This window comes from Sporisorium graminicola, chromosome SGRAM_1 (assembly GCF_005498985.1).
Source record: "Sporisorium graminicola strain CBS 10092 chromosome SGRAM_1, whole genome shotgun sequence".
Taxonomy (NCBI): domain Eukaryota; kingdom Fungi; phylum Basidiomycota; class Ustilaginomycetes; order Ustilaginales; family Ustilaginaceae; genus Sporisorium; species Sporisorium graminicola.
This window is the reverse complement of record NC_043719.1, coordinates 2396960-2420138: the sequence shown is the minus strand read 5'-3', so window position 1 is coordinate 2420138 and position 23179 is coordinate 2396960. Positions and strand designations below refer to the sequence as shown.

General features: G+C 56.4%; 6 protein-coding genes across 6 annotated transcripts; 3 read left to right on the top strand and 3 right to left on the bottom strand.

Annotated features, from left to right (window-relative positions):
* Positions 1-762: 762 nt before the first annotated feature.
* EX895_000857 (uncharacterized protein) lies at positions 763-1557 on the top strand (the record flags this gene model as incomplete). Its single annotated transcript, XM_029881458.1, has 1 exon — positions 763-1557. One exon carries the CDS (start codon positions 763-765, stop codon positions 1555-1557), a length of 795 nt encoding a protein of 264 aa, XP_029742844.1.
* Positions 1558-1893: 336 nt separating this feature from the next.
* On the bottom strand, positions 1894-2879 carry EX895_000856 (uncharacterized protein; the record flags this gene model as incomplete). The annotated part of the gene is made up of 2 exons (XM_029881457.1): positions 1894-2207; positions 2294-2879. The coding sequence occupies 2 exons, from the start codon at positions 2877-2879 to the stop codon at positions 1894-1896; spliced, it is 900 nt and encodes a 299-aa protein (XP_029742843.1).
* A 282-nt stretch (positions 2880-3161) lies between these two features.
* On the bottom strand, positions 3162-5504 carry EX895_000855 (uncharacterized protein; the record flags this gene model as incomplete). Its single annotated transcript, XM_029881456.1, has 1 exon — positions 3162-5504. One exon carries the CDS (start codon positions 5502-5504, stop codon positions 3162-3164), a length of 2343 nt encoding a protein of 780 aa, XP_029742842.1.
* A 535-nt stretch (positions 5505-6039) lies between these two features.
* EX895_000854 (uncharacterized protein) lies at positions 6040-8610 on the top strand (the record flags this gene model as incomplete). Its single annotated transcript, XM_029881455.1, has 1 exon — positions 6040-8610. One exon carries the CDS (start codon positions 6040-6042, stop codon positions 8608-8610), a length of 2571 nt encoding a protein of 856 aa, XP_029742841.1.
* Positions 8611-9562: 952 nt separating this feature from the next.
* Positions 9563-14878, top strand: EX895_000853 (uncharacterized protein; the record flags this gene model as incomplete). Its single annotated transcript, XM_029881454.1, has 1 exon — positions 9563-14878. The coding sequence occupies one exon, from the start codon at positions 9563-9565 to the stop codon at positions 14876-14878; it is 5316 nt and encodes a 1771-aa protein (XP_029742840.1).
* A 1802-nt stretch (positions 14879-16680) lies between these two features.
* On the bottom strand, positions 16681-19728 carry EX895_000852 (uncharacterized protein; the record flags this gene model as incomplete). The annotated part of the gene is made up of 1 exon (XM_029881453.1): positions 16681-19728. One exon carries the CDS (start codon positions 19726-19728, stop codon positions 16681-16683), a length of 3048 nt encoding a protein of 1015 aa, XP_029742839.1.
* Positions 19729-23179: the final 3451 nt, after the last annotated feature.

The window sequence follows — 23179 nt, the reverse complement described above, 5'->3', positions numbered from 1 at the left end:
TGATGATGATAAGGTGATGAACGTGATCAAGGCAAAGGTGGAGACGATGGTCCATCTCAAATCCACAGCCGCTCTCTTTCTCTGTCATTACCAAAGCCACGACGATCCAACAGAGACTCTGAGAGTCGGCAGCGCGAATTCTTCGCAAAAGAGGCGGTCTCTGTATTTCGCAGAGCCGTGCGTGAGCGGAATCAAACATTGCGATGCACAAGCCTGGATTTTTATCTGGCTGTGGCTCGAGTATGACCAATTCAGACGGCTGTCATTGGTCGCGCTCCTCTCCAATATTTCGGCCTGAGCGCTGTTTTTGGACTTGAATTCAATTTTCGACCAGTCTCATCTCCAATTTTGTATTCAGAGTCGCTGCTTTGAGTAGGTAGTGTCGGGTGCCGCGTGTGAGGCGCAACACAACCTTGATTTCAAATCAATCGGAAATTGAGTAAAGCGTGCTGCTGCCTGCTTTCTGCTGCTTTCTCAGACTTGCTTTCCAGATCGTTATTCGAGGCCAAATTGTTCCGCGCGATCATCCAAAAGAGAGGCTCAGAGAGGCGATGGCCTCGAGTGGCACTCCATCCTCTCACTTCACTAAACGCTTTCTTCCTATCCTTCTCCTCCCCTCACCTCGTTTTACTTCTGGTCATCCACCGTTCTGTCCTTCGTTCGACACACACACTCACACACACGCACTTTGCTGCACAAGCTTTACGCTGCTTCTGTAGAGTGCTTATCCACCGCCATCCTCACACCCTCGAATTGTCAACCATGGCCTCTTCATTGAACCGATCGTTGCTTCGTTCGGCGGTGCTGGCCAGCCGATCGTACGCTTCCTCGTCGACAGCGGCGCCGCTTCGATTCGCCACCGCTGTTCCCTCGACCACCACCCTGTACAATGCGCGTCTGTTCTCGTCGTCGATCGCACGTTCGCTCGCCACCCCACAGACCGGCCCCACACAAATCGTGGACAGGGCACCACCATCACCAGAGATCACCAAGACGTCTACGTACGACGCATCGCACGCACAGCACCAGCTCGATGGCGAGCCCGTCTACCCGGACTACTCCAAGGGTCCCTCGGCGCTCGACAAGGCTGGTCAGCTGTTCTTCTTCACCGAGATCCTGCGCGGCATGTGGATCGTGTTGGAAAACTTCTTCCGTCCACCTTACACCATCATGTACCCCTTTGAAAAGGGCCCGCTCAGCCCACGCTTCCGTGGCGAACACGCGTTGCGACGATACCCCACCGGCGAGGAGCGCTGCATCGCCTGTAAGCTGTGCGAGGCCATCTGCCCTGCCCAGGCCATCACCATCGAATCGGAACCGCGCGAGGACGGTGCGCGCAGGACCACGAGGTACGACATCGACATGACCAAGTGCATCTACTGCGGTTTCTGCCAGGAGGCCTGCCCCGTCGATGCGATCGTCGAGACCCAGAATACCGAGTACTCGACCGAGACGCGCGAGGAGCTGCTCTACAACAAGGAGAAGCTGCTCGCCAACGGTGACCGTGCCGAGGCCGAGATTGCTGCCAACATCTGGGCTGACCACCTTCAGCGTTAGGAGGCGGGGGCGTTGCCTATTCAGCATTTATCTTCTTCGTTTCGACTCCGCTCGGCTTGTCGAAGGGGGAGAGGTAAGAACTGATTCGCAGCAAAATGCGATTCAGGACGTCTTTCTCTTGTGCGAGTTGTGCTCTTTGTTTCAGCTTTCCTTCTCGTCAGGCAATCATACTCTTTCATCAGTCAGTAAAGTTTGGCGGGTTGAATGCGTGTGTATTTGAGTCATCTTGTCATCTAGCAGTAAGTAGAGCGCTGCGGAAGCACATGCCAGACACGCACTTGAGTGACCCTCTCTCGGCAGTGGCCATTTTGGCACTTACCACCGCATGCTCTCCACTCAAGCAGCGATCTGCAGATGTGCGTAGTACTCGGCAGCGAACGCAGGAGGCAGAAGAGTAGCGATGATGTCTGCAGCGATCTTGCTGCGCAGCTGCTGGGCGTCCTTGCAGTCCTGTGCGTCTGCATCGGTTGGCGAGGCAAGGTAGATGGACGGGTCCGAGTCGTGGGGCCATGAACGTTCGAAGGAGCGACCGAGGGTGTTGGGTGCCGAGGCGAAGGTGGATTGCTGGGCGAGGTGGGTGTGTTTGGTATCGAGGAGGCGGAAGGTGTTGGTGGAGGAGAGGCGGTAGGCTTGGTCGCCGTTGGGAAGGTCTGGAAAACGGTTAGCAAGCATGTTGGTCAGTGTTCGTGTGATTGGGATTAGGGAGCGTTGTTGGGGTTAGGGAAAGGAAACGCACCTTGTACATCAGCTACGTCTTCCAGCGCCTTTTTGATCAACGGCAGGTTACCGAACGCTACAATGTCCGTCCACTCCTGCTGCAACCCGTCCTCTCCTTCCCCCTGTGTCGCCTCTGCCGCCTTCATCTCCGGTATCGCCTGCTTCATCCTCTCGCTCCGCTGGGCCTGCAACACTAACGCAATCTGCTCAAACGTGTCCTCCCGCGACCTGTACTTCCCATCCCCACCCAACACGTTGTACAGAAGCGAGACAACGAGAAATCTGGCGTCTACACGAGACAAGATATCCAACTGCCCCGACGAGATGACCTGGTTCAAGTGCGAGATCATCCACGACCGGTCAAATTTCGAATCGCTGAGCGTCGAGAGCTCGTACAGCTCGCCGTCGCTGCTGCTGGAGTCGGAGGAGGACGAGAAGAGGTAGTACGTCGGCACAAGCGTGCGTGGGTGCGGGAGGGTGAGGAAGCGTCCAGAGCGTGCGGTGGTCGGGTGGATCAGCACGCCAGTGCGCATCGAGCGGCTTGCTGTCGAGCCTGTTGCCGTAGCATCGTGCGTGCCGGGGAGTGTTGTCGCTGCTGCTGCCATAGTTTGAGATGCTGCGATGTGTTAGTGTGTGTGTGGTATCGATGGACGAACGATGGCGGAGCGCAAACGGATTTAGCAAATTCCCGTGAGGTGTTGGTCTCGCTGTACCTCGCGACTGCAACGCGTGCGAAGCTGCTTTCGCCCGTGCAAGATTACCTCATTTACGCGACACGGCTCCCCCTCACCGTCCAGCAGGTACACAGGAAACACACCACCACCAACGAGACCAATAACAATCATCCATTGCACGCAACAAGACAATAAAGAGTAGAACGTGGCTCTTCAGAGCGCATCAAAGTTGATCGCATGCACAGCGCGCTTCCGCTCGCGCTCGTCTTCTCTCCTCTCGTTGACGTGCAGCACAATCACAACCACGGCCAACCCAACAATCGTCGTAATGAGCACCACCGTCACCCACGGGATCCAGTCGCCAGGATGCAAGTAGAGCTGTTTGGTCCATGTCCCGGGTCCACCAGCTCCATCCTCACTGCCGGGTCCGCCCTGCCACGGGTTGATGACAACCTGGCTGTTTGGGATCACACCTTCGAGTGCCAAAAAGTGCTCCTTCTGCCTGCGCGTCGAGCCGATGAAGAGCGATTCGACATAGTTGTTGGTGCGTCCCAGTCCGAAATAGCTGTACGGCGTGAGGAGGGAGCGGTAGGCGGTTTGCGGTAGCTGCCCGACCTGCTGTGCGCGTCGCACGCCGTTCGGGTCGAGCACGGTAAACTTGAATGAGGCTCCGCCGTAGTTGGTGCCCCAAGGCTGGAATTTGGGCGCATCCTTGGGCTCGCAGAGTCCCTGACACGCTCCATTGAGCGTGAGAGCTTTGAGGAAGAACGAGTCGTGGAAGTAGTTGTTCTGTATGAAAGTGATGCGGCGGCCAGAATCCATACCGTCCGACGTCGACGGTGTTCTCTGCAGCAGCAGATCGAGCGTGCCATCCTCGTCGATGTCGAGCCAGCTAGCGCTGCGAACGTCCCTCAGCATCTCGATCGCGTTGGCTCCCGCAGAGACTTTGATGAACGTCCTGCCTTCAGGACGATCCGGCGAGCATCCCAGACCGGCCTTCTCGCTGGCTGGCACTTTGCCACACTCGAGGTTTCGCAGAATGTGCACGCGCGTCTCGCCATTGCCACGCGCACTGTTGCGACCGCCAGATGCGAGCTTGTCGGGGACCGTCACCAGGACGAGATCCGGATATCCATCTTTGTTGTAGTCCCCCAAATGGAGCGAGTTGGGCAGAGTGAGGAACGATGGCGCAAGCGCATCGGTGAGCAAGATGCGACTGTCGCCTGTCAGCTTGTCGACAGGCACACGCAGCAGATCGGTGTTCTCCTTGCTGACGCTGAAGTTGACGCGGAAGTTGTCGTCGGCGACACAGAGGTCTTCTGCTTCCCTGCATTGCGGGTCGGGCTTTCTCTTTGTAGCAGCGCTGCCGGAAGCACCGGCCGATGAGCTCGACGTGGTGGCATTCTTCTTGCCCGTAGACAAAGAGCCGTAGCCGGGTCCACCACCAAAGAAGCCATCGATACGCGGCGAGCAGAGCGGGATCTGTCGGTTGAATGCGACGTTGACAAAGCAGTTATCGCCGCTACGATCGCAAGTGGGGAAGATGACATCGATGGTTCCATCACGATCGATATCACCAAAGCTCAACGCTCCCGTGCCAGGTGGTAGTTCTCCGGTCGAAGCGAGCTGGAAACCTGATCCTTGTCCCTTTGAATTGGGCTTGACGGCGGTCCAGATCTGATAGGTGAGCTTGGTGCTGAGGAAAGATTCTTCTGAGCAGACGAGGAATAGGTCTGCGAGGCAGTCGCCGTTGAGGTCGACAAAGGCAGAGCTGTGTGGATTGGCGAGCTTACAAGCGGGTGCCTTGGTAGCATCGAGCAACGGAGCATCTGCGATATCAAAGGCGGCCGTGGTGTTTTTGTCGGTCCCTGTCAGAAGGTTGCGCCAAATCTTGAGTTCGGTTGCGTCCTTAGCTGGAGTGGCAGCGTCGCTGAAAGGGATTCCCAGCAGATCCATCTGCATATCGCCGGAGGCATCAATGGTGACCGGTTGCGCCAAGGTGGAAGAAGGTACAGAGTGTGGTATTGATTCAAAGCCGCTTCCGTCGGTCTTACCGAGGAAGACATCCATGAAGAGCTGCTTGGCTGAAGCAGCCGCGCTCTGGGACATGATGAGCAAGTCGAGGCGGCCATCGTAGTTGACATCTGCTGCAACCACATTTGTGATCTTGTTGCCGGATGTGAGTTGAATCGTGGCTGCTGGATCGCGCCCAAAGGCAAAGCTGTTGCGATCCCACAGATGAACGCTGGCTGTCTGGCGATCCGCGTCGACGACGATGGCATCGAGGAATTGGTCGCCATTCCAGTCGCCCCACGCGGCTAACTGCCCTTGTACACGGTCGAGACCCAGACTGCCTGCATTGATGAGGCCTTCGTACTTGAAGCGCTTCTCTCCGATGCCAAAGAGGGCGTCGACGCCGGTGAACTGCGTCGTCGAAAGCAGCAAGGCTGATGCACATGCGGCTCTGAGCTTGCGCGCTCTAGACGGTCGTGTCTTACGCTGGTCGGGCCGTGTCATGGCCGCCGTGGAGCACTCGGCCTCGCAGCTGAGAGCCATGGTAAAGATGAGCGCTACTTGTGGAGTGATGGTCAAGGAGAACAGTGACAGGGTCCTTCGCGTGCGTCCACTGAATCCACGCTCCACCAGCTGCAGGGAGGGAGTAGCGCAACGCAACACAGGCTCCAGGTGGAGGATTCGGATCTTGAATGTTAGACTACATCATCATTGGTCTGTGCTTAAAACCTCAAAAGTCGGATCCGTCCCCGACTGGCCGGCTGCCCCTCTCTCTCCCGTGCCGTCGCCTCATCACGCTTGCCTCCCAAATTGTGCCACACGCAGCCGCTTCGAAAACAGAGACGACTCGAGAACTTCAAAAGCAAAGTCAAGGGGAAAGGCGCGGACGGACCTCAACTGAGCAACTAATTTGATCGCCTCTCATCGCTCTTCCATCTAGACCATCCTAAACCATTTGACTGGTACTTTTTTCGAACACCATCAAACACCTCTGATCAATTTCATAGGTCAGTCCAGCACCAGCTCTGATTGCTCTGTCTAGGAGCGAGTCAAGCGCTTGCTGTAGCCAAACGCCACCATGCCGGAGGAGGAGAGTCTGTTCAGGTCGGCGACCATGTCGCTGATCCAGCTCTATATTCCTTCCGAGACCGCCCATGCTACCGTCCAAGAACTCGGAGAGTTAGGAAATGTCATGTTCAAGGATCTCAACCCGGACGTCTCGCCCTTTCAGCGCTCCTTCGTCACCGACATCAGGAGACTCGACGAAATGGAGAGGCGCATTCGCTTCCTCTACGCTCAGATGCATAAGGAAGGTGTGCCCGTGCGTCCTCTTGAAAGCGCTCTGCCCTTCATTAGCCTTGGCTCCGACGGCCGTCGTGGTCCCCAGCTCATGGACGAGCTCTCGGTCAAGCTGCGCGAGCACGAGGAGCGCCTGGGTCAGATGAACGGCTCCTACGAAACACTTCAGAAGCGCTTACAGGAGCTCGAGGAGGCAAAGCATGTCTTGCGCGAGACTGCCGTCTTCTTCGACCAGGCTGAAGGCCGCCAGGATGCCGTCCGAGCTTCTGTCGATGATGCCAACGCCCCGCTCCTTGACGACGTAGAGTCGCACGCCTTCAACACCTCGCGCGGCGATGACAGCGGCTACGGCACCTTCGATCTCGAGTTTGTCGCTGGCACCATTGACCGCAGCAAGATGGCCATCTTTGAGCGCATCCTCTGGCGCGTCCTTCGCGGTAACCTCTACATGAACTATGCCGAGATCGATGAGGCTTTCGACGACCCCACCAAAGAAGATCCCGTCCGCAAGAATGTCTTCATCATTTTTGCTCACGGCTCGGAGCTCCTCGCCAAGATCCGAAAGATCAGCGAGAGCATGGGTGGTACGCTCTTTCCTATCGACAGCAACGCCGACCGGCGCGAGGAGAGCCTTCGCGAGGTGCTCAGCCGCATTGAGGATCTCAACAACGTCCTCTACTCCACCAGCGCCACCCGACGCACCGAACTCGTCAAGATCGCCGAGGTGCTCAGTGCGTGGGAGGACGTCGTGCGCAAGGAGAAGCTCATCTACTCGACGCTGAACATGTTCCTCTTCGACAACCGCCGCAAGACGCTCGTCGCAGAAGGTTGGTGTCCTTCGAGCGATCTCGGTCAGATCCAGCTGGCTCTCCGTCGCGCCACCGAGAACGCCGGGACCAGCGCACCCGCCGTGTTGCAAGAGCTTCGCACGAACAAGGCGCCCCCTACCTTCCAGCGTTCCAACAAATACACCGAGGCCATCCAGGCGGTCGGCGACAGCTACGGTATCGCAAAGTACAAGGAGGTAAACCCCGGTCTCTTCAACCTGATCCTCTTGCCCTTCCTCTTTGCCGTCATGTTCGGCGACGTCTTCCACGCCTTCCTCATGTCGCTCGCTGCGCTGACCATGTGCGTCTTCGAACGCAAGCTCGCCAAGGTCGACAACGAGATCTTCACCATGTTCTTCTATGGTCGTTACATGATGCTGCTCATGGGTCTTTTCTCCATGTTCACCGGCTTCCTCTACAACGACATCGGAAGCAAGAGTATGCACCTCTTCCACACCGGTTGGGACTGGCCGCACCAGGACGGCACCATCGAAGCCGTCCCCAACGGGAATGTTTACGCTATCGGTATTGATCCTACCTGGCACGGCGCTGACAACGCCCTCGTGTTCACCAACTCGCTCAAGATGAAGATGTCCGTCATCCTCGGTGTCTTCCACATGACGATTGCCATCCTTCTCAACGTGCCCAACTTCCTTCGATTCGGTCAAAAGTGGAAGATCTGGTCCGAGATCGTGCCTCAGATGCTCTTCATGCAGTCGCTCTTTGGTTACCTCGTCTTTACTATCGTCTATAAGTGGTCGATTGATTGGTACGAGACCGATGCCAATGGCACCGTCTTCCGTAACAACCCGCCGGGCTTGCTCAACATGCTCATCTACATGTTCCTTCAGCCCGGCCAGGTCGATCCAAAGACCGAGCTCTATTCGGGTCAAGCCTTTGTCCAGACGGTGCTGCTGCTCATCGCCTTCATCTGTGTCCCCTGGATGCTCGTCGTCACTCCTTACATCGAGTGGAAGGAGCACCAGAAGACCAAGGGTCAGGGCTACCGCACCATCGGTCACGCCGACGGCGCGCCTGCACTTGGACTCGACGGCGATGCCGACGAGGAGGAGGACGCCGACGAGAACAGCCGTCTCACGCAGGGCCAGGGCAACGGCCACGGAAACGGCGGGGGTCACGGCGACGGTGAGATGGAGGAGGAGCATGAGTTCAACATTGGCGAGGTGGTCATTCACCAGGTCATCCACACCATCGAGTTCTGCCTCGGATGCATCTCTAACACGGCTTCCTACCTGCGTCTGTGGGCCTTGTCGCTCGCCCATGCGCAACTTTCCGAGGTGTTGTGGACCATGACTATTCAGAACGCCTTTGGCATGACCGGTGTCCTTGGCGCCATCGCAACCGTTCTTGCCTTTGGCCTGTGGTTCTGCTTGTCCATCGCCATCTTGTGTTGCATGGAGGGTCTCAGTTCGCTGCTCCACGCTATCCGTCTGGCCTGGGTCGAGTTCGGAAGCAAGTTTTATCAGGCTGGAGGCTACCAGTTTGAGCCGCTCAAGTTCTGAGTTGGGTCGCTGCTCGGCGAGGCTCCAGGCTGTCGTAGATTCTCAACCACTCAGTACTTCTTTGTTGGCACTCTTTCCCGTGTTGATCAATCACAAAGTCGTGGAACAATGAAGCAGAGACCGGGTGAAGAGGTGGAAGGACGTATTCTGAAAGAAGAGTCGAGCTGCTGAGCGCCCACCGGGTGGGCCCATCTGACCGGTCAAAGTCTCATGCTGATCCCACCGCTGAGAGTGAGCATGATGAGTGGGCACAGTCCACTAAGACAACTCTCGTGGTCCTCACGAACGTGGTTCCCGTCCTCAGGAGAGGAGTGCCACTTTCCCATTTGAGACTTTATAAGTATCAATGTTTCGGCGTTTTCAGCGGGCAGCCTTGGTTTAGCAAGCAAGAGATGGGGTCTAGCAAAGCATCGGTCTCGATCGTCGCCTTCAGGTATGAAACAGATCGTGTGACTCTTTTCCACCTCCTTTCACCTTCATTCCATCCGTACCATCCGCCCTCGTCCAAGGCCATTCGCTGTTCTGTAACGGCTTCAATCCTCTGCCGTCCCCACGGGCGTGACACCAGGTCGTTTGTTGTCGTGTGGGTCGCGATGCTTTCATGTTTGTGTGTGCGTGGGAGGAACGATTTCCTGCATGGGGAAAGGTTTGCAACCACTCAGCGTCCCGTCTCGAAAGGCAGCGTTGGTGCTCAGGTGCTCAAGAGTACTTAAAGGCCCCAGGTACAGTCGATTTTCTCTTTCGAGGCCCCGTTCTCATTCAACATCGCTACAAGTAGCATATCACCTCCTTTTTGCGCAAGCATCACGCAGTACGTCCTTGTAGCTCGCTCTCCTGATCAGCGTTCGTAGCGTTCTCTGAACACTCTCCCTCCCTTCGACCACGCAATATCCCATTTCAGGCTCCTGCATATTCTATTCAGCAAGTGTTTGCGAACCTCTATAATCCAGCTATGCGGTACATTGGTCGGCCTGGCCGACAGCGGCCCTGGTGGCTCGCTGTCGGCATGTTGACCTGTATTCTGTTCTTCACCGTCGTATCAGCCGCTCCTGCTCGTTCCGACGGTACAGAGGACAATCGGAATGTACCTGCTGAACAGCAAGAGTCAAGCTTCCGACCCGTCAGCAGGGAAATTCAGCCTGTTTCTGGCAACGAACATGTCGCAACCCCTCGAGCTCGTGTCAGCGAAATCCATTCGGCTTCCAGTTCTGATGATGAATTCGACCAGGTGCCTCAGGGCAAGCATCCAGCTTCCTCTAGGCTTACTGACCATAGCGCGTCGAGTCTGGCCAAGAAGAACGGCGCTCTCCACTTTCCTTCCGCAGCCAGTGATTTGAACTTTGCTGGTCAACCTGCACACATCGCCAACGAAGTGCCGGTCACCGACGGAAGCTATCAAGACCCGGGCCGTAAGGGCAACAAGTTGGCTCTTCAACGAGAGATCAAACGGATCTTGAGATGGCGCGAAGCTACGCAGCGAGTCGACTCGACATTCCGGAAGGTTGCCCGCCGATGGGAGGAAACGAAGAGTGTAAGGCAGCAACTGGCAGAAGCAAAGAGACTTGCTCGGCTGCAAAAGCAGCCCGGAGAAATCGAAGTCTCTGTTCGGCACCAGCTGACGCAGCAAGAGATCGAAGCGCGCAGGAGCGCTAGAGTCGCCGCGGAAGCAGAAGAGCCCAGCCCCGCCGCCGCTCAAGAGTCCGAGGCTGCTGCTGCTGCTATTGCTAGATCAAGAGCGGAATCTGCTCCTGCAACTCCAGGATTCGAGCCCGAAGAAGAAAGGACTCGTCACCACGGACAACCGACTATTTTCGAGCGTCTGTCGTCCGGCAACTCCAGATATGCAGACGCAGTGGTCCTCAGCAGGTCCCCAAGCTCCCCGCGTGACGCTTTCATGCTGTTTCATCAGGCCGAAGGACGTTCCAAAGAAGGGGCCGGGGTGCTCACCGATGTACTTCACGGAGAGGCCCTACCTAAATTGTCGCTCTCTGAAATGGACCGGCTTCGTTTGGTTCATGTGCAAAAGAGGGGCGATGCTGCGTCGTCATCGGAATCCAGCTTCGCCACGCTTCAATACAAAGGCGAAGGATGGAAGAATATGTCCAACGGCAACGGGCAGATCTTCTTCCATAGGCATTCACCGTACAAGGATCTCGGCTTCAGGCCTACGCTTTTCGAGGAATGGGATCCAGTATCTCAAGAACAAATCAAAAAACTCGTTCCTGGCGTCAAGAAACTCAAGAAGAACGGCTGGGACCTCAGCAAGTTGAAAGCGAAAGAGACGCCAGTGATTGGCGAGTGGAATGACCGCAGTCTGGGCACTTACCACTTCGAAGATAGGAAGCCGCAGAGGATCGACATTCGGCATGGCTACCAAGGTTGGCAGTTCTCACACCTTACCAGGAATGGCAAAGACCGCGTTTGGGCCCCTTTCGATCGACTTCCTCAGCATCTGCAAGAGGCTTTGCGATGGGAGAGTACGCTAGCTGGTAGGTCTGCTTGGAAAAGTGCCATTCCCCACAGACCGCTCAGGAAGAGATTCGTCACCTCTTCTCACCTAGACGGCCACGCGGTGGACGAGGGCCCTGGCAGAGGCGCTGCGGGCTCTGATGGGGCCTCTCCTTTCTCCTATCAAGATGGACCACGGGAGCTCTCGGGGTTGCAGAGGAGGGGTTCGACAGAATCCAAGCAGAAATACAAGCCGGTGAGATCAAGCGCAGCATCCTCAAGTGCAGGGCTCTCGAGCCAAGGCTACCCGATCGAGCCACCTCTGGAAGTCCAAGGTACTTTCTATTATCCGGGAAAAAGGATCGTGATCTCGCGTCTCGGTAGAGGGCGTGATCTTTATCACTTCAACCTCTTTCCTGAGACGGGAACAATGTCTTACCAGTCCTACTCGTGGTCAAGGCTGCCGCCAGCTCTCAAGGAAGCGCTGATAGGGAGTATTGAGCACCTTGACACGGTCGCAGGGTCTGACCTGCCCGCAGAAGCCGCAGAGCGCCACAACATCAGACTTGCACCGCACCCGCTCGACACCTCCTATGCATACGAGGATCCTCGGTTCCCATCAGAAAGCATTGAGATTTCACGCAACGGGCAAGGAAACGTCGTCTTCAAGAGACCCAATCGTTCATGGGTCACGTTCGGGAAGCTGGACCGCCACTTGCGGATGTTCATGGAGAATGCCGACCGTACGCCACTTCTGGATGAGGCTGTAAGAGCTTATGAGGCGGCGAAGGGTAAATTTCCGAAGCGAGCTGTCGACACGGATGCCGAAAAAGAAGATCAAGTTGAATGGCGAGCTGACCCTTCGCCGAGTTCTCACCTCACGGACGATCCATCTGTAGAACGGAAGCTCTCGACGCTGCAGAAGAGGGGAGGAAAGTACTCTTCAACGGGGGACTCCTCAGAGGCGGGGCCCTCATCGGCAGGTTACTCAAGAATAGATGGCGAACGAGAAACTTTTGATTACCCCGGCCGGCTGATCACCATCACGTACGAAGGCTTGCACAGCCCTCCCTTCCTGTTTCATGAATTGAACGAAGATAGAACAGGAAGGATTCAGTCCTATAAGTGGCCGCAACTGCCTGACGATGTCCGCGTTGGGTTGACAAAACAAGCCGAGAACCTTCCCACGGTTATGCAGTCCAGCTTGTCAGCGAGGGGAGCAGAGGCTGGCGGTGTCAAGATCGCTTCAAGCTTAAATGACGTGTCCAAGGCTTATAGGCACCCTCTCTACCGACCAGAAACCATCAAGTTGAAACGAAAAAAGCCAGGAAAGGTTGCCTTCAAGAGACCAGGTGGTCAATGGTCTGAGCTAGACAAACTGCCCGGTCACTTACGGTCGTATATGGAGAAAAAAGCTGGTGACTCTGGTCTTTTGGCCGAAGCCGTAGGAAAAGACCTCCGCACCCTCTCCAGGAGTGTACCGCCACGACCCTGGAAGCGGGCTGTCGACATTGTTGACGATAAGGCCCATCAGGTGCAGAGACAAGTTATCTCTTCAACTGGTTCAGAGGCTGGTCCATCGACTAGTCCCTACCTCGACGGTCACACGGAGGCTATGGAGCGTAGCAGAGGCGCTACGGTCAATTCTAGCGCCTCCTCCTCACCCGATCCATCCGTCGACCGCGAAGCCTTGCGGCTGCAGAAGAGGGCAGATACCTCCTCTGGATCTTCGCGCATTTTTGGTTACCCCGGGCAGAAGATGTCGATCACGCGCGCAGACAAGGACCACGAATCTTACGAGCTACACCTGTTTCGCGAAAGTGAAGAAAGTCCTTACGGGTCCGGCTCCTGGTCAGTTCTGCCGGCCAAGTTCAAAAGAGTGGTTGCCAAAAAGCTGCCGTTCCTTCCCGCGATCTTAGAATCAGGCGTGTCAGCCAGGGATGCACGTTTGGCTGGGATCAAGGTAGCATCAGAGCCTTTCGATCCGAACAATATGTACTTCCATCCCTCGTACCCGGCAGAGAACATCGCAATCTCGCGCGACGGCCAAGGTAACGTAGTGTTCAAAAGAGGGGGACGAGCCCCGGTCCCATTCTCTCAGCTGCCCCCGCATCTACGCTCCTACATGCAGGAGGTGTCAAACCCTCCAGACATTCTGCGCGATACTATCAGTACGTCCGACCCGCTGCCGTCTGTCTCGTACCCAGGAGAGCATATCCTTGTGACTCGAAACAATGACGGCAGGTTTTGGCTTCACGAATTGGCTCCTCAGCGCGGTCAACTCTATACTCACAACACGGAGAGGCTGAACGATCATCCAAGAGCATCGGCTTTGATGAGTCTGGGAAAACTCAGGGTGGCGAGAAATATCGAGGATCTGGGAGCGGCGATCGAAAATCCAGAGAAAGGACCGGAGCAGATCCACATCGAGCCCATCAACGGCCAGCTCTGGTATCAGCGACAGACCCCGTATGTCACTCACGAGCCGGTCATATTCGACGAGCTGCCGGAGTATCTGCAGCACTACCTGTTGACCTCACCGGAAGCGCTGCAGGTCAAGGCGGCGGCGACCAGAAGGTTGGGTCCTCTCCGCAAGCGAGCCATCTCTGAGAGCGCGCGCGGCGACAAGGTCCTCCAAGCCCGCGCAGGTCAGGGCCTTATCCCGACTGTGACGCTCGGCGAAAGCGGACCTTCTAGTGCTCCACGCGCACGAGGAGGGCAAAAGCGGACATGGGGAGCAAAGGCGTCCAACTGGTTTGAGAATTTGGTCAACCGAAAAGCGTCTAGCTCAAGCCCTCCCAGACCTTCAGGCGCAGTGGTGCGTCATCGCACAATCGAGTTCCCCGGACAAGGCATAAAGGCCCTTCCAAATGGCCGAGGGGGCTGGGCTTTTACGACCGTGCCGGCCTTTTACAATCACAACGTATATATCCGAACGTTCGAACAGCTGAACGACGACGAAAAGAAGTTGCTGCAAGGCGCCCATCCAGGCATACCAGCAAGTACAGACCACCTGCCAGGCGACGAAACCGGCAGCGGTCCGAACACACGAGTTGCTTTCTGGCCTGAGCAAGGTCCCGAGCTGATCCATGAGACGACCAGGACCGACGGGCTGACTTATTCTCGTCAAACCCGAGACGGTCGGCCGATCGGAGACAAGCCGTTCTTTCTCTCTTCCGAGCTTCCTGAGCATTTGCGGGATTTCATCGAGACGGAAGCAAGCGATCTGAGGGAGAGAGCTTCCATGCCTCCACATCTTCGCAAACGAACCATCTCAGATACGAGCAGAGGGGCGGCGCCAAACTCGCAGCCCGCTCCGAAGACGTTCTATTACTACGGAGAAGGGTTTCACTATATCACAGGCCCACGAGGACACCAATTTGCGAAGCTTGATCCGTTCCGTGAGACAGCGGTCCAGTTCAAGCCGTATCGCGAGCTGAGTGCCGCGGAGCAGGGTTCTCTCAAGAACCTCTTTCCTCAAATCGAGGCGCACACTGCGATAGTTCCGGATGAACGTCTTTCGGGGCGCGAAGGCACGATCTACGCGCATGATCGAGAAGCAGAACGGATTAGGAGGACAGGGGGACAACATGGCCCCGTCTATAGTCGCTACACCATGAGCAAACCAGCCGAACCGATCGGAAGAGAGTCAGGCTACCGCCTCGAAGAACTTCCTGATCATCTGCGGGCTCTCATCAGGATGGAGCTGGACGCCGACGTTCCGAGGCATGTCATCCGCAAGCGAGCAGGATCAGATAAAGAAGCCGATTCTGATCAAGAGGCCGTCTCTGTTGTCGAGGATCCTGAGGAAACCCCGTAAGCTGTCATCCATCGAAGTTGCAATCACCTCCGCTGAGGTCCTTCGACGCATTCCTTGTCCTTTTCCGCATCCTTCTTGTCATCCTCAACCCTTTCCCAAATGCTATCCTTGTTCTCAGCCTGATCGTCATTTCCACCTGCATCTCCACCTTCGTCCTCATCCTCATCTTCATCCGCATCATCTTCGTCATCCTTATCCCTACCCGGCTCATCAGCATCAACTCGTCTCCATTTAGCGTTGTCATCTTCCTGTCACTCCAATCACCGCTCCGTCATCACATTCGTACCACACCACATTCCTTCTTCACCCTCGGTCGAGAACGACATCGCACGCATTCCTTTTGTCTCTCACGCTGCTGACTCTGTTCAGCCTCGTTTGCTTCAGTTTCATGTGTCTTCCCTTTCTTTCTGCTGCGTGTGATTGTCGATACGTGTGGTGTGTGTCTCTCGCCAGTCAGAGCCCAACGGTAGTCTGCGGTCGATGTGGTGCTTCTCCGGCGACATTCATTCGTGTGCTTGCAAGTGTCTCGACCCATTGATTAAATTCTAGCGTCGCTGAGGTGTTTGCATAAGTTAAGTTAGCTTCCAAGGGGGGCTCGTGTCAAAGAGCGCCAAATAGTTACTCGCAGCGCGGCAACAAAAAAAAAGAGGTCGTACTGGGATTCGAACCCAGGGCAAGAGAAGTCGAATCGTATCGAACCCTGCGAACAGGCATCAGATCAGAATCTCCTAAGTTAACCAACTACTCCATACAACCGATTTGAAACGCATACTCTCTACACTATATATATACCTTACATTCTTCCAAACTAAATGGGAGGAGTGTTACCCAGAAGATGAATCATCAGCACCGGATGGGAATTCCAGGTCCCGCTGTTGCGATTTCCGTGTCCGCTCATCGGCGCATTGGATGGGTCCGTCGAGCTATTCTGGCATGCCTGCCCGACTGCGGTGTGTCGTAAGCCAAGCCACTCGCTCCATCTTGGGCCTGATGACGATGACGATGGCGGTGCAGTCCTTTTCACGCTGACCGTTGCTCTCGGTATAGGGGGCGCCGCTTGCGGTGTCGGGTCTCCTACCCCGCATTTCGACGATCGACCCACACAAGGCCCCTGTTTCGTCGTTTGTAGACGTGTACGTTGGGTGTAAGTGCTCGCTTGGCAGGTCGTGGTGCTAACCGAGCTAAGTTACCTCGTTCCTCTTTCGCTCCAATGCCGTGTGGCATCCAGCGTCGATCTCTGTTCGCTTGCTTTCCCCCCGCTTTCCCCGCATTCGCACCCATCCCCACCTCTAACAAACCCCCTTCGCTGTGTCAGCAACACCCGCCATTGCGGAGTCCAATCTTCATCGCCTCGCCCCGCCCCGCCTCTCTCCCGTCCAGCCAAGCCCCCATCGACGCGCAGCGAGGCTCTCAATGCCATCGCCCGCTGTACCCACGTCCCATCAAACTCAGCCCGCGCTATACACACAGACACAGACACACACACCCAAATACACAGATGAACAGCGACGAGAAATGCAATTGTAATTGGTTGTACCTATGCGGCATGCGGATCGAACTCGGATGCAGAGAAATGTAGTCGGACAGTGCTTGAAATGAAAGGAAACGACGTACCGTGTGGGTGTATGATGTCGTGCCAAGGCAGTAGCGTATGAACCCTTTACACGGAATGGTCTTGTAGCGATGGCCGGTAAAGAGACAAGAGAGCGGAGGAGTTGGTGTTTTGTTATGATATAGTGTACAGTGAGTGGCTGAGTGCCGTCAAATGCGTCGTAAAACGTCGTGCTGTGGACCTTGCGTGCTCAGTAGGCGCCACCAGCACGAGCGATGGGCGTCGAGCGTCCAGACGCAGAAGTGGGGGTGTGCGTGGCAATTCCCGCAGCGTCTGGACTACTGGTCTGCGTGACCTGGTTGTCGCTGTTCCAACAGAAGCGCGCCACCAGCTCGTTGAAGCTGGTCAAGTTGGAAGGGCGCATAAACTCTTCGTCTGGCGTAGCCAACTCGGACGACGGCGAGAGCGTGGTGGACGAAAGAGACGACGAGGAATAACCGTGCTGCTCTGCGTCGTCTCCGGCAGCAAACGAAGACGGCCTCGTCCTGTCTTCCAGATGGTCAGCTCGAAGGTAGTGGTAGGAGGAAGACGAAGGGCCGCCGAGGTTTCTCAAGTCGTCCAAACTACTCGTCATGGTCGGTTTGCCGGAAGCATCGAGCATCGCCGTTGAGTCTGAGTCGACCGAGCTCGCCGAGAGGGCAGGCGAGAATGGATTCGGCGAGTTGGTCATCGAGTTGGGCGACGCCTGGCTGCCGTCAGGCGTGTAATCTTCGAGCACAGTGCCGTCGTTCTCGATCGCTACCCTCGACGTAGAGAAAACCATCGGAAAAGGAGGAGAGTTCGACCTAGAGCCAGGTGCTGAGCCAGATGCTGAGCCAGATGCTGATCCAGAGACAGAGGCAGATCCAGAACCAGTGCCGCTCTGTGCATCCTCTTCCCACATGCCGAACATGCTGGGAGGCTGCATGTTTCGATGCGGCGGGAATGAGTTATAGCGTGTCGATGACATGGGCGTCGGCGAAACGGGGTCAGGGCTGCGAGCACCACTGGCGCCCAGCTGCGGTACTTGGAGAAGCGAACCGCTTGGCGAGCTTGTGTTGGAACTCGTCACAGCAGGGTGCTCGACGACCATCTCGCCCAAGCCAGGGCTCAACATACCGAGTCGGCCCAGCTTGGGAACAGTGTCAGATGCAGACTTGGGCGTCGACGCATCGGGGGACGGCGTAGCGGCGCTGACAACGAACGATGACCGCATGGGACTGGAGGCCATGGCGGGCGGACGTGCGGAAAAGTAGTCGAGAGCGGCGGCGCGTCCAGCTTCGGTCTTTCGACTGCCGGAAGAAGGATCGCGGAGCGAGGCGCCAAAGTCGTACCTTGCCGACCACGGAGAAGGCGAGCCGGGTTTGCCAGCGCCGCCGGGCGAAACAGGCGGCGAGCGACGCTTGGCCATCTCGGTGATGAAGCTGCCAGAAGCTGGGGCCTTGTCGGCCTCCTCTTCATCCGATCGCAGACGCTCGAGTTCCTGCTTGAGTCGCTCCATGGCATGGTCGCGTGTAGCTTTCTGCCCGTAGACACCGGTCCTGCGGCCCATCTCGATAATGGAGGAGGTTGCCGAGGGACCCATGGAGCTGAGTGTGTACCTTCGCGGCAGTGTGTTGCTGAAAGACGGTGATGACGACGACGATGACGACGACGAAGCACGTGCTTCGCCAGAGGCAGGTGGTGCGCGAGGTGCCTCGACGGCCTGGGCGGGTCGCTTGCGGAAGTCAAGCTGATAGTTGCCACCGTCGTTGTTGTCCCAGATTTCGCGGCCGCCGGTGGTGTAGCGCAAGCAGAGGAAGATGGTCTTGGTCTCGTTGAGACCAGCACCGCGAGGCCAGTTGAGCACCTCGTTGAGCTTGATGGAGAAGACAAAGCGGTCGGCGGTGCCGTCCTTGATGCTCTCCGAGTACTCTGCCGACACCTCGTTGACGGTGGCCCAGTGGTCGAGGGTGAAGCGGACGGCGACCCACTTCTCGAAGCTGAGGTTCTTGACCTGGACGGTGCCGCGAACGGAGCGCAGATCGTCCGAGAGATAGATGCGCTCGAGGAAAATGTCCTTGTCGAGCGAGAGCTTGGCGGACGAGGGGAAGTTGGGCAGGCGCAGCACGAGTTGCTCGTCTACTTCGGCAGCAGGGGGAGTGGCGGGGTTGGTGGGGCTCCTTTGGCCGGCATTGCGACCTGGACCTCCTCCACGGCGAGAGCCAAACCAAGGATAATCGCGCTCTTCTTCGGTCTCGGTCTCGGTGTGCTCTGGGCTTCCTTCGCGCGACACGGCCTGGGGACGACCCTTGACCTTGAAGATCTTGACGTGTTCGAGTTGCTTGTCAAAGTGGACCGACTTCATGGCACTGGGGGTGGTAGGCACCGACTTGGTGCCATACGCCGAGGTGGAGAAGGAGGCTTCGCTGGCGGAGCGCGGCACAATGTAACTGCTCGAGTATTGCTTGAGCGACGACTTGACGGGCTCGCCCGACTTTTTGCGCACCAGGTCCGAGCTAGCGGAAGCGGCGGAAGAGATGGATGTTCGATCGCCCGCTGGCGATGGCAAGCAATGGAGATCGAGGCTGAGGCCGCCGAGGACCTCGGGACCAGGGCTGTTGGCTTTGAGCGCCAGCGCCTTTCTGGATCCAGGGTGAAGAGCCGTTACGGCGTTTTGCGCTGCAGCCATGCTGATGCGCGTTTTCGGGCTGGGGAAAGTAAGGCGGTTGTCGGGTGGTGTCGAGAGGTCGGCCTCGCTTGCGGTGCGCGCTGAGGAGGCCTCGCTGGATGGCGGGCTTGGAGTATGGACGTTCTCTCGATGAACGTAAGGGAAAGCGGGTGTGAGTCTCATCAGCTTGGCTCGACGTTTGGCGGCCTGTACATTCTGGATCTGGAGGATGGCGTCACGTTCCGCTTCGAGCTCCTTCTGCTCTTCTGTGGTGGCGAACGTTTGTCGCTCGCGGTAGCGTCCGTCAATGAAGTTGCGTCCCGTGGTCCAGACCCGCGAATCTGAGACGGCGCCGCGGACGTGGTTTTTCGGGCGCGTTGGCACAGGCTGCCTCAGCGTTTGTGATGGAGACGAAGAGGTACTGGCGATGGGTGCAGAGTTGTCCTCAACCAGCATCGTGGTGTCGGAGTGCGAGGTTGAGAGCGTCATTGCGTCGAGGCAGTCCTTGGCGGCGCGAACGTTGACGAGCGAAGAGTATGGAACCTTAGCGTGTTGAGGTCTAGAGTTGGCAAGACGGTCAAACGTTTGGTGGGGAGCGCTCGCGAGCATACCGTGTTCGTGCGGAGAAGACGTTAGCTGCGTCGAGAGCGGAAGCTCGAAACTCGGGCAAAGAGGTGTTCACAAAGTTGGCTGCATGGGATGTGTCGGTACCAATGCGATGCTGCTGGGGATGAACCGGCGAAGGGGGTGACGGACGCAATCCAAGCTAGCTGCCGGTGTCTGGTGAGGAAAGAGAGGAAGAGTATAGGAGACGATGGCGGCGACTGCGATGTGGTGGTGAGGATGATAGATGGACGAGAGAAAGAGACGGAAAAGGGTGCAGTGCACAAGTCAAGCCAGGTTCAGTTAGAGCCAAGCGGAGTCGAAGATGGGATAGGGCCCAGGTAAGGTGGAACCGAACGGAGGAATGTGAGTTTGAAGCCCTACCAACGGATCGTCGTCGGATCCTGGGGCTGAACAAACACAGCGCGAGAAGCGATCAGGAATCGAATGAGAAGGGGGCCAAGGATGAAGGACGGAAGGAAAGAAAAGAGGCTTGCGGAGAGAGGGAAGAGGTGTTCTGATGGTCGGGCGAGGGCAGACTTGTGCCAAGGCTGAGACGTGTGTGCGTGTGTCGATGACAGCAGATCGAACCAGCAGGGACGAGAGCGAGGGCGGCGGCCAAGCCAAAAAGAAAAAAGTTGGGGACGGCAGCCCAGTGACCCTTGCTCAGCACACGATTGTTTGATGGTGCCGATTGAGAGCACCCAGGATTGGAGGCGAGACGAAGTGGTGGTGCTGCTTGGTGGTGCTCAGCTGCTGCGAGCGGGGAGGCTGGAGGAGAAGGGGGCGGGGGAGGAGAGCTGCTCGTTGCAAGAATCCATACCTGGGTGGGATCGAGAGCGAGTGAGGACGAGGCAAGAGAGAGGGGTTGGCAGGCAGGAAGAGGGGTCGTTTGGCGATGTAGGCGAAGCGGAGACGAATCGCCTCCAGGACGCGAATTGTAGGACGCCGTTGCGACACCAACAAAAAAGTCAGAACGAGGAGAAAGCAAAACTGCTGCCTACGGTGCACTGACGGCTTGACAGTTCTTTCGTTGCGTTCAGTTCGACAAGTGCCTGCAACTGTGCTTTACCACGACAACTTTACTGTGGAAGCTGAGCAGCAGCAGTAGATCGATAGAAATTGCAAGTTCAACAGACCGGCGAGGGAGAGGCCTGGGCAGCGCACAGAAAATCTGGGCGGAGAAGATGCACGAGCGAGCAGAATGTGCTCAGCCAGCACAGCACGGTTAACCGTCGTGGCGGACGGCAATAGTCGCCCGGCTCTTGAGCTCAGGATCTGAATTGTCGGATCCTGTGAGGAAGGTAGGAGAGCGGCAAACCAAGAGCAAGAGCAGACGTGGTGCTTACTGTGTGCAGACAAAGTTGACCAGATCGATCCACACGCGCAAAGGTCCGAGATGGGAACACCAACCCCAATGATGGCTTTCTGCATTTATTGCTATTGATATCCAGTGCTTCCATGGTATGTATTTTTATTATATTTATTATTTGTCTCAATTTCGAACTGTGTGCTGAGTTTTTCTTTCTTTTGGCGCCGTGATGTGCTGTGACTTTTTTTTGGGCGCGAACGGGAACAATTTGAAATTTTTGTCTGTTCTTGCTGCACTGAACCGTTCAAGCAAGTGTTGCTCCACACGTAAAACTTTCTCTTGCTTTTCCGCAATTTGTTCGAGATGGCGCGCGCCGCAAACTGACACAGTCAGTTCGATTCAGTCAGCACGGCATGCTCCGTCGGCGGTTGACCCCGGAACTCGCACACCGATTCCCATGTCTCAAGAAGCACGCAGAAGAATTGGCCGCTTTCCTGTCCGACGCATCTGAGCTCACACGACCCTCGGTCCGACAATGGAGCTGACCGACGTGCTTGTGTTGCTGGTTGTCTCGTTTTTTCTCGCCCTTGTTTTGGACAGCGATGCTTTGAGCAAGGTGAGACGGAAGGAGCCGAAGAAGGAAGGAAGGAAGGGTAGATATCGATCTTGCTCGCGACCAATGTGTGCCACCTTTTCCCTCAGGTGTCACAGAAAAGCGAGTCGAAAAATGCAAAAATGCAAATTGTCGCATCGATTGCGTTGCTGTGCATCTGGTGGATGCTGGGGAAATGCAATGCACTGCAGTAGCAGCAGCAGCGATGGGGCTTGACCTTATCTCCCCACCTTCGCCTAATTTCGAACTTTGCCTTGATTCTGATAAGTTGGCAGCGCTAGCGCTCAAGTTTCTAGTCTAGTCTGCCCACGCGATCTCCAGCCTCGCACACGGCATCTTGGCGGTGGCGGCGGCGTCTGACTGACAGCAAGCACGTCAGAAGAGCAGCGCTCGGTCTCTCGTTATCTACCTGTCACCGACGTCAAATGTTATGGTGAATGTGTGCTCTAGCCCGAGGCAGCAATGATAGAAGCGATATCCACGATACAACGGTATGTTTGGAGCCTGCGAAGGGCCAAGGTTGTCTGTCTGCTTTTCGAAAGGCGGCAGCCGCGACGGTACTCACGCAAAAGCACGCGATTCACACTGCGCCTTCTTGGGAAATTTCCCAGTCTTTGTTTGGAGTTCGGGATTTTTGGCGGGGAATTTCACTTCTTTTAGGCACGAAATTTACCGCTCTGTGTTTGCCTCAGTCATCGATAAAGTCTGTTCTTGAGCTAGAATCATCCGATCCGACTCTGCCAGGATCCGAGCTTCACAGGGTGTATCGACGTACCCTGAGATTGGATCTTGTCAACCGCTGCACAATGCGCCAAGCCAGAAAGAGAGCGACCAGAGAGAAGGAATAAACAGCATTCGAAAATAAAGGACTGAGACCAAGTAGGCGCGCAATGCAGCTGACGATGACGGCGGAGCGCGGCACGAGTTTCAAGACACGCTCGGCATGAGCCTGCGAGACTGCTTCACGCTGCTTCGCTCTGCTTGCCAGATGGTCTTGTAGCATCCAAGTATTGACCCAGCCGCTCATTGCTGGTGGTGGATTGCGCCTCCTTACAACCTCTTTCTGGCTACAAGACATCCACTATGCGTTTGGCTGTCTCCTCACAGGCTTTTGGTTGGCTCGTGGGCTGAATTGTGCGTAAGATGTACGACAAGCCCGGCCATTGATGCTCGAGCGTGTCAGCGTAAGCGGCAGCCCGGTCAACCTATCCCGAAAGGGTTCAGTCATGTGAGCTTTCTCCACAGGCGTGTGCGAATCCGGGGTTCGGTTGCTACCTGAAACGCATGACGAGGAGAGGAGATTCCGGACTGTTCACGTCAGCGTCGACCCCAACGAGGTGAACGTACCACGTCCAATACGCTGCTTTGGAGCCAGGAGAGGCTAGGCGAGCGCCGATCTCAGGGCTCTTCCTTTTTGACATCGACGTTCGTGTCGATCTGTTCTGCCGAGCTTCGACCTTGTGTACCGCAGCCACCTACCGCGTGCATCCTGAGCCGATGCGTTTCGATGGGGGTCTGCGATGGAACATTCC